The 10,070-nt window shown below is 34.1% G+C and overlaps 1 protein-coding gene across 23 annotated transcripts; it reads right to left on the bottom strand.

Annotated features, from left to right (window-relative positions):
• Positions 1-10,070, bottom strand: LOC132635902 (uncharacterized). 23 transcript variants are annotated; one of them, XR_009580842.1, is made up of 13 exons: positions 9,797-9,973; positions 8,675-8,756; positions 5,569-5,611; positions 4,863-5,038; positions 4,550-4,626; positions 4,125-4,250; positions 3,531-3,751; positions 3,350-3,448; positions 2,926-3,007; positions 2,110-2,196; positions 1,366-1,478; positions 1,014-1,072; positions 1-171 (listed from the first exon to the last, which is right to left on the bottom strand). XR_009580842.1 is itself a non-coding variant. In XM_060352495.1 (2 exons), exons 1-2 carry the CDS (start codon positions 10,031-10,033, stop codon positions 8,688-8,690), a joined length of 306 nt encoding a protein of 101 aa, XP_060208478.1. In that variant the 5' UTR covers positions 10,034-10,070; the 3' UTR covers positions 8,670-8,687. The 23 variants fall into 23 exon arrangements, 1 of the variants encoding a protein (XP_060208478.1); XR_009580833.1 differs by having other exon boundaries at positions 3,531-4,250; positions 4,335-4,626; positions 9,797-9,978; XR_009580836.1 differs by having other exon boundaries at positions 3,531-4,475; positions 9,797-9,978.

Below are 10,070 nucleotides of genomic sequence, written 5' to 3'. Positions count from 1 at the left end.
TCAAGTTAAATAATACTCATAATATAATATGCTTCATATTGTGCGGAACAAAGTTATAGTATTACATTATCAAGCTTGCTAGAAAGAGAAAAGCTGTGAAATTCTTGATGTTCTTGGTGCAAGGGGTACAATCTGGATTCAAGCAGCTGTAGTTGGCTATAGAAATTGCATCTGGGTATTAACGGGAAAAGAGGAGAAAGCATACAAAGTTAGATAAGAATTGGTACAGGTTACAAGTAATACAATCATATTGAGCATTAAAAGACTACTTAATGAGACCGTAAGGTTCAAACGCAGATCATATGCAACTTTTTGGTGCCTGCACTAAAAGAGATAGACATGCTACATATTAAAAGTTACTTGGACAAAGTTGAGAAGCACAATCCTTTCTGTTAGTGCGTTTAAGAGAACATATAGCTTTTTATAAGATATATTTTTAATGCAAAACAACAATCAAATGTCAAGCTGGTACTGAAGAAAGCATAGGCAAAAAGGAATCCTTTAGGTATGAAAGGATTCCAGAAAATTTAACATTACAAAAGTGTCAATAGAAAAAATCAGCATTATACTATACTCTTTAAGTTCTGAATACATTTACGACTTAACAGCGGCAGGTGTTTCGCTCTGTTCTATCAAAGCATTTTTGGATTCTCTGAGTCCAAAAACTCTACATAGAAGGCAAAACTCGATTCTCTTGCCAAATAAAAAGCATGTTATAGCTGCAGTTTCTATCCTTTCATCTAGATTACTACTCTAGACTTGAAATTTTCAATTTAGTGAATCAAAATAAAATTACCGTAGTAAAAAAAATAGGTTTGCAAAAGGTAGAAAGATGAAAACGTTTTAGTGAAAGCTTCCTATGAAACAGTCCACAGCTCCAAATTAAAAAGACTGAGGTTAATGCACTTTTTCACACTGCAACAGAGCTGTTTTCCATGAAATGAAATGTCCACCAGACTTAACGACTAAAAGGATACAATCACGTTTCTGAAATACATAGGAAAAAATAGTACCTAGTAAGCTTCTGGTATTTCAACATTGATGTTGCTGTGGAAAACCACATGTTGCATAGCTGCCAAAAAACAAATCATATAAAACATAAGTTTTAGTCTATCGCTGCACCAAACTGCCACTACCAAGGTAGTCATTATCTTGCAAATTAACATGTCTGGCCTTTCTTTATCACCTGTTTTAGAAGAGCAAAAAGTAATTCTGGAATTCGGTTATTCAAAATAATAGAAAATAAGTGCAATAAACAAAGGAAAATAACATAAATATCTTATAAATTTTTACCCAAGTCTACTTTGTCAATGATGCCTAGTAAAAGTGACGTGTTGGTCTAGATGATCTAATAAATTTGTTTACCTGAATCTAGCTCGCAAATGATGCCCAGCAAAAGTGCAGTCCTTGGTCCTTCCTTTCAATAAACTGCTCACTTATGTAGATTATATGGTAGACACAATCATTTGAAAAGAGAACTTCACCAAAAAAAAAGTAGATGTAAGTTTTTGCACAAAAAAGGCATATCGAGAAACATAGTAAAATCACACAGAATAGAAAGTAAATGGAAGTAGCTGCACCAAATGAACTTGGAGGTATGCGTTACAAGAGACATAAGGGGAAAGGTGATCAGTATTTATAAGTACAAGATCATAGGATGACTCAAACTTTCACGTAATTTATTCTGAGTGGTGTGTGCCTGCGCAAGGCACGGGCGTAGGCCAGCAATTATTGTTTATATGTGTCGTTTAATTATTGTAGAATATAAAGATGAGAGAAACAAACTTAACTTAGAACTTTGTTTCTGCAAAAGTAATGATGGACGACATATGGGCTATAAAGGAAGTATGGAACATCTTTGTCAATATACCATCAAAGAATATCTAAAGCAAATGCGTTAGGAGATCAAATTGCTTGGTCAAATTTTGTACCCAAACTTCAAGCTAACTTTGGAAGCTGAAGAGCTACTTGACTCTTTTCCACAAAGGAAAATCAGAGCATTCGTCTCAAAGTTAAGTCTAACACTAACCAGCCTATTAGTCTACCAAAAGAATTACCAAGGAACTAAAGAAGCATCAGGAGCAGCTAACTTCACAAATTTGAGCACACCTCATCTGAAGCTTGTTCAAGTACAGCGCATCATTTCTTGCCCGCAACATCCACATGTGCTCTATGTCTTCTCAAAAGAAGAGCTACCTGTCAACCAAAAGTCAAATCTGTAGGTGTCATTTCCTTTTCCTGTTCTTTTATTTTTGGTTCCAGAAAGGTGTCATTTCCGCTCTAAAATGTAGTAAAGATTACTGGCACTATCTTAACATGGATAAGAAAGGACCATATTTTAATTTCACTGTCGTAATCACAACTCAATCTATAAATCTCTGTTTCATGGATTGGCCTGCAATCCCCTTGTAAGATAAATGGACCAGAGATGTACTCTTTGAATAGGAGAAAAAGAAAGGTTCATATACATATACTGTTTCGAAAGGGATGGAGGGTTTAGAAACTCATCCAAGAAAGCATTCAATATATTTTATCAGCAAGCATACCTGCATCAACCAAGTCCTAATACAACAGTTGCTAGACCATGAAACATTATACTCAATAGCTTAGTTTATAGAATAGTAACAGAAAATGTCAGTCTAAGTTCAGTGGACACATAAATTAATTGTAAATATTGCTATACATTGCCAGTGTAACCATGCTTCTATGAATAGTGAGAGAGTTTTTATTCGATGTATAAATATAAGAGACAAGATATTCTTTCTCTAGAAAAGACAATATGGCAGATTGTTCATATTTCTGCTTATCTGCTGGATAATATATGCAATATAAATGCGAGAAGTTCACCAGAACCTTTTGGCAGTAGATAAAAAACAAAACTGAGTTTTGTGAGGCATTTTCTAGAGTGAAGTAATAGATGATTACCGAGGAATTATATGCTTATGAAACTCAGCCCCAGACAAAGAGTTGAATTGGTTTTCTTTCCCATCTTGTGTCTGCTACCAAACTGTAGATGAAGTAATGGACTAAATTAAAGAAGAGTGTTCACCTTCTTCCACAAAAGAGCACTCAGTTATAGAAGAAGTAATTTTTTTTTATTTTCTTCTTTTAATTTTTCTTCGATCACCTAAACCATCACTGATGCTCAAAAGAAAATGTTCTCTTTTTCAATCTCAAAAGCTCTAAAATACAGAAAGCTGGCTTTTAAAAGTTCATCCTAATCTGTTTGTTAACTCTTTTGACTTCAAAATTATAATTTAGTAAGTAGTTACTATTCAGTAAGTAGTGAGACAGAAAAACATAACAATCATTGTTACAAATAAAAGGATACATTTTGGGCTTAAAGTACCTTATAATGGTCAAGCAGCCGTGATCTTTTCATCTTGAGTGCGGGAATAACTAAATCTATTGCCATGTTAGAAGGATTTCGCTCCATATGAACCCGAAGCTATGCAATTATTTTTTCAGATTAGAAAAAGAACTGAGCAGAAACATAGAATGCAGGAAATTGAAATTGATAATATTCATACTTGATTTTTTGGGCAGTGTTGTTGAGTCCAGCCAAAATGTAATTACTCGCCTTCATCTTCTTGCATAAAGATGAAGTCTCCAGCCCAATCCTCAGTTCTTCTACAACGACCAACGCCAGCTAATAGGATTTCAAGAAGCTTCTTAGCTGAAGGCATATTATAAGTTCGCTCAATTTTTTCAATCCCTCATCCAGCTTTCTTTTCTCTTGCAGTAGAAGCTACTAAAATAACAGGGCAGAAAGGAAACCATCAAAGGACAAAATATGTCAGTAACAATCCAAAGAATAGGCACCAAATGAAAATGAAATAAAGAACTTCATTAAAGAATATACGAAATCAGGTAAATATGAAATAAAAAGACAAATGAAAAATCAGTTGAGTTGATTTAAATGCACAGACACGAATAATCTCATAGTTACTATAAAGATCTCATAAAATAGAATGCTTTAAATAAAAGATCATGTTCCATCCCCACTCTATAAACCTTGATGTGAGAGCAGAAAATTTAAATTAGCTCAAAAAGTAATTTTTCAGTTACAAGACCCTTCTATTAACATGTAGCAGCATAGATGGGACAACACATCAACTTTTTACCTTGCAAATAGAATCTGTAAAGATTTAAGAAGCCCTTTCACTGAAATATTTCTGCTTAGTTTAGCGGCAAAAAGTAAATCACGTTCTAAAAGCAGCTCGTGCCAGCATGGGCCCAATTACAGTAATCTGCAAGGGAAAAACTAAACTAATTCTCTTTCTTGATATCAAAATCAACAGATTTTAAACTTTTTCAAAGTGAACACTTTGGACCTCTCCACCCATATGTCGAACCAAATTTCAAATTTGTTAATGCTTTAAATAAAGATGAGCTCAGAATGCACATGGAATTTAATCCAGCTAGCATCTGTCTTCCAAATTCTTCATCTGACATCCAAGCTTGCTTCTCTGTTTCTACAACGTACAATTTTAGGAAAACGCAACGCAAAGGAATAATTACAGAGGGGTGTCTAGCTAAAGTCAATTACCTCTCACAACGTGTTGCATTGGATGCTTAAGAAAACCCGGAGCTCCTTGTTCATAAACTCCCAATACATCTTCAAAGCTGTAGAATCAATTGAATGAGGTTTCCTCAAGTAGCAAGTTAAGGAGCAAAGAGTTGTGCAATGTCTTTCTGCTCATTACTAATGTATCTATCAGCTTTAAGGGCAAAGTTTTTCCATCCCTTGGGACTTAAATTGCTAGCTTGCTATTTGTGGTAGCCGGCTTTCAATTGTAAAACAAAACAAATTGGTGTATGCAAGCTGTAAAAATAGCGCTAATGCTTATTGAAAACCTAACCTGTGTATGATAGTGTCTTTTAGTTCTTTCCCTTCGTGGATAAGGATATTCTGAAAATTCATACAGCTTATCCCTTTCGTCGAGCTTTCTAGTTCCGTTTCCTCTCAAGACTCCAATTAAACAACTCTTCTTCTCTATACCAGCGAGCTTAAAGAATGGTAGCTCTAATATCTATCCTACAATGAAAGAGCAAAAAGGATTAGGGAAGTATGGAGAAAGAATGAGGCGGAGAGAAAGAAGAAGAATGAGGCAGAGAGAAAGAAGATTTAATGAGGTAACAGCTACCTTATGGTAAAAGGAGGAAAAGACTCTTACAACTACTATCAACAACAGTTATATGATGGAAAAGTTTGAGTACGATCATTCTAGGATGAAGTCAACTTTCATTTATTTCCACTGCATTTTTTTGTCCAAAATAAAGCTTACTCAAAGTTTGTGAGTTTAATTGGATAGCATGTACTCCTTAGTGCTTGAGATTTAAGAAATATTTGCAGACTCTTCAAAAATAAATGGTTGAGGTGCTAAAATAATCACACAACAATTTACATACATATGATCGAAATCCATTATATCCTATGAATTTAATGAATACACTTGACTGTTAGTCTATCATGTTAACCAATACTATGGCTGGTCATCTGCCTGCTGAGCTTCATATCTCAGAATTTCTATGATATAAACACAATTCGACAGCAAATGAGCTTACCAACAGAGTTAAGTGTTCGACGAATCAAGTAGAAAAGGCATACCTGCAAAGTCCAAAAAGAAACAACCTTCAAAACATGAGTTATAGGAACACACGAATCCATAAAATATAGAAAGATCAACGGGATAGCTCTAGTTCGGTGCAATCCAATCAATTCACGGAAAGATGAAAGAAATTATCTCCTCAACTTTAATCCAAGATAAGAAAAATCCAAACTTCTCACAATCCGTAACATTAGACAACGGTTGTAGAGTTCAATTTTAGGAAGTGGTATCGTATCTCTTCGCATAATGGCTTCTACCAGTCAAAACCAATCATTTAGGCCGCATGGACTTACATTACCATGAACTCATACAAAAAAAATCCTACCTGAACCTATGTGAATCCTCTTTTTGTTTGATTAATTGTCAAGTAATGCCATAAATCACTACATTACCTGGAAGGGATATACTGACAGCATTTCCATTGTTAGATACAATTCTAACAACCAAAGTTCCTCAGGACGTGGCTTTGATTAAAGACAGCAAATTCGAGAGATAATTGATCCGACTTTTGCCAAAAGAGTACTCGTTTCTTCCAGCCTTAAAACTCTATGTTTAATATCTTTGATTCTTTACTTAACCAGTTCTATATATAGTGCCAGTGGCTTTGCTGATCATTTAACAAACATCCACTCACACCAACCTAAGTTTCATATACTTCCAAACATTCTAAATCAAGAAGCTGAACAAAAGGAACGGAACACAAGCATACCAGCACTACAAATGCTAAGAAATCGAGAATCGAAGTCATATCAAAAATGAAGAATAGCCAAAAATTGATGAGCTTCTATACAACTCTGCAAGTTTTACATGTTAATAATTGGATCAAAGGAATAATTGGATAGTTGATGTGAAAAAAAGGATTGCACAGAATGTACAAATACGATTATAGTCCTCTCGCTCCCTCCCTCTAAAATGAATAGCTTAGTCAGTTTAAATGCCATTAAATTACTAATCAGCACCTGTAGAGTAGCTAGCTAGTCTTAGCCTATCGCATTACAACAGGAATATAAATGTAAAGGGTAGAGACAAACGGCAGAAGCAAGAGGATTGAAGCAATGGGCCTACAGTAACTTTCAAAAAAGCAGTAGATTCAATTTTTCTCCTTCACTGTAACTTTCAAAAAAGCAGTAGATTCAAATTTAGCATGCTGAAAAATACTCCCGCAATGTTATCATGTGAAAACCACAAATATTCCACATAGTTGAATAGAATAGCTGCTGAATGGACTGCAACATGAGATATCAATACTTAGGTTGCTCCCACAACTTACATTAAACATGTTGCTTCAAAGAAAGAAGGAATGTAAAATATGCCCACTAACTCCTGAGGATGTTCGCCTTATGCTTAGAGCACTTGGTTTTGATAATAATGTTCATATTTATATAACATCAAGGGAAATCTTTGGGTTAAGAAGATGTTGGCTCCTCTCAAGGCTGGCTTTCCAAATTTTGGTGCCAAAGAGCAAGAATGAACTGGCACCACTGTCTTCCTTTTCTTCAAAAATGGCTACTTTAGATTTCATTGTAATTGTGGTTAGATAAATGTTTCTTTTATCAAATAACAGCTGCAATAAGGCAAGAATGAAATTCCGATTCTTTTATCAAATAACAGCTGCAATAAGGCAAGAATGAAATTCCAGATGAAGGTATTCTCTAGCTGTTAAAATGTATCAAATAGGTTTTATGGGAAAAGTTTGCTCCGCATGTGCAAACATATCATATAGGTTTTATGGGAGACCTAATGGAGGTAAAGCTTGGCAGTAGGGGTGAGCATGGTATGGTATGGTACGGTATTTGAAACTTCGGTACGGTAATCTCAGTTTACGATTTCTAAAAGTACTATACCATTACCATACCCAATTAATTCAGTACGGTTCGGTATTTTTAAGTTCGATTTCGGTATTTTGCGGTACGGTAAATCGGTACCATAGTTGGTTCGACTTCGACTTACATATACTCATATCGTAGAGAATTATGACTTTGGCTACTCAAGAAACGTCTCAATTATATTGTACTAACACCTTACATGTAAAAATATTCAAAAGAAAGTACAAGCAATCCCCTTCGTAAATCAATTACACAAAAAAAAAAGCATTTAAGTCAAAGTTTTAGTTTTCTAATAATATTAGTTTACATATTTTTTAGCATTATTTATGATACTAAGATATATGAATTGTATATGTAACTATATACATCGGTACGGTATTCGGTATTTCGGTATTTTCTTTATGAATACCAAATACCGTACTAAATACCAGACTCTCTTAAAATGTATATCAAATACCGTACCAAACACTATACTACCAAAACAGCGGTATTAAAAAATTCGATTTCGGTATGGTAACCGGTATCTACCATACCATGCCCACCCCTACTTGGCAGGGATGAGTTTCATGAAAATCCATCAACATGCATTTTGTGAAAGTTCTAATGCCAAGGCTAGAGAAGATATAGCTCATTCCTAAAAATCTTGCCGTGAACTTTGAAAAGAGTATTGATTCTGCTGATGATGGTGCTAGGAGATTAAGAAGGTCTAGCTTGTCAGAAACTTCGAACAATTAGTTCATTTTGACTACCGGCTTCAATTGATTAATACCAACATAATCTGTAGGGTAGAAAGTTATAAATAAATATCCTAGCAGCTTCAAATGAAGTAAAAACTTTCTGACTCCTCATCAGCTTCAAGCTCAAATAATTCAGATAAATTTCTTGACATCCATTTCTTTAAGAAAAGCTTACATGTTCTACTACAATTTATAAAAGCTTACATGTTCTACTACAATTCATAAATTGGAGAACTCAAATAAGGTAATAGTTGCTGGTAGTAAAAATACCAGTAGCAGTTTAAAGATGCTTCGCTTTAAAATCATGCCACATTGCCTAATTTGACAAACAGACTTTTATCTTTTAATTTTTATAGTCTTAAGAATCTAACTATCAGAACTACCATCACTCTTAGAGACTTAAGCGTTCCATTTTGAAATTTGAAGTAAAGGAAAACTTTAAACCATCAATGAATCAAGCCAAAGTATTTGCTAAATCAGTAGAGAAGTATAACCTTACTTATTCTTGGTAATCACAATTTTAAGCCATCCATTGACTTCAAAAATCCAGTAACAAAGTGAACAGCGCTTCCAGGTAGAACCTACAGAATTGTAAGGAAAAAGGACAGTCAGCCACTATATTATTTGCTCGTTCAAATTGTTAAGATCACAGTTACTATACAACAGATAGATAGAGGAAGAACGTAAACTCTCCAGGATGCAAATGGAAATTAATTTATCAAGGTAAACGATTGAAATAAATGTGAAAACATAAAACTTCAAAAACTAAAATGGTCCAACAGGATTCAAGAAAACAAGATCAAAATAAGTACAAGAATCAAAAGGGATTTAGCTAGAATCACTGAAAATGAAAATTGTATCATCATTTCTCCAAAAAAAAAAAAACTACTAATTACAGTTAACTCGCTAAAGATCCTATGAGAAATCTAATACGCCAGGTACACCTTCAAATATAGAAAAGGGTAAAGAAAAAAACATAGAAAAGAGAAGTGCTAGAATCCAAAGAGATTTAGCTAGAAACCGTCAAAGTTAACAATGGCTGCAAACATTTCTATGAATATGAAGATTCAACTTTTAGAAGATGCTATAAATGAAAAAAAAAAACTCACTGGTGTGATTCTTGAGGTATACAAATTCACATGCACCCAATTTACTGGAAGAATTTAACTCTTCTATTTTTGATGAATATGAAAGACTATTTTTGTTTTGTAGATAATATACTTTTTACCTGTGCAAGTGTAAAGGTGTATAAATTCACCCATACACCCAACTTACATGAAGAATTTGACTCCTTAATTGAGTAAAAAAATAATTAGAAGAAGAAAACAAATATATACCCATCAAACTTTCCAATGTCAACAAACTGATACAGCATAACTCAAATTAACACAGAGATTTAGAAAGAATCAAAAAAATGAAGATGAAGAGAACTGGAAGAAATTTGGGCAAATATTAAGAGAAAGCATCTTGAAATTGTAAAAGCTAGCTGCGGAGGAAATCGAAGGGGAGTAGTCTGTGAAAATCTGAAGAAAAATAATAACTACATGAATTTTAACATTGATATTAGAAAAATAATAATAACTAAAGTTAAAATCTCAAAATCAAAATTAACACAAATTACCTCATGCAACACTTCCCGGATGCAAAGAAGTAACATCAAAAAAACAATAATACAAAGAAACAGAAGAGACCAATAATCAACAGAGGAAGAAGGAGAAGAAAGAAAATCAAACAGCAGAGGAATAATGCAGAAGAAGGAAGTAAAAGAGAGAGTAATCGGACAGGTGTATCTCTTTGGGTTTGTCCACAAAGTAACACGTGGAGCTGTAGGAAGGTTAGAAAGAAACTTTGCCCTCATTTTTGCTATTATTTACGGAAATAGTATATGGACGACG

Source organism: Lycium barbarum, chromosome 4, assembly GCF_019175385.1.
Source record: "Lycium barbarum isolate Lr01 chromosome 4, ASM1917538v2, whole genome shotgun sequence".
Classification (NCBI taxonomy): domain Eukaryota; kingdom Viridiplantae; phylum Streptophyta; class Magnoliopsida; order Solanales; family Solanaceae; genus Lycium; species Lycium barbarum.
The sequence above is the reverse complement of the archived record's forward strand: the minus strand, read 5'-3'. Positions and strand labels throughout refer to the sequence as shown.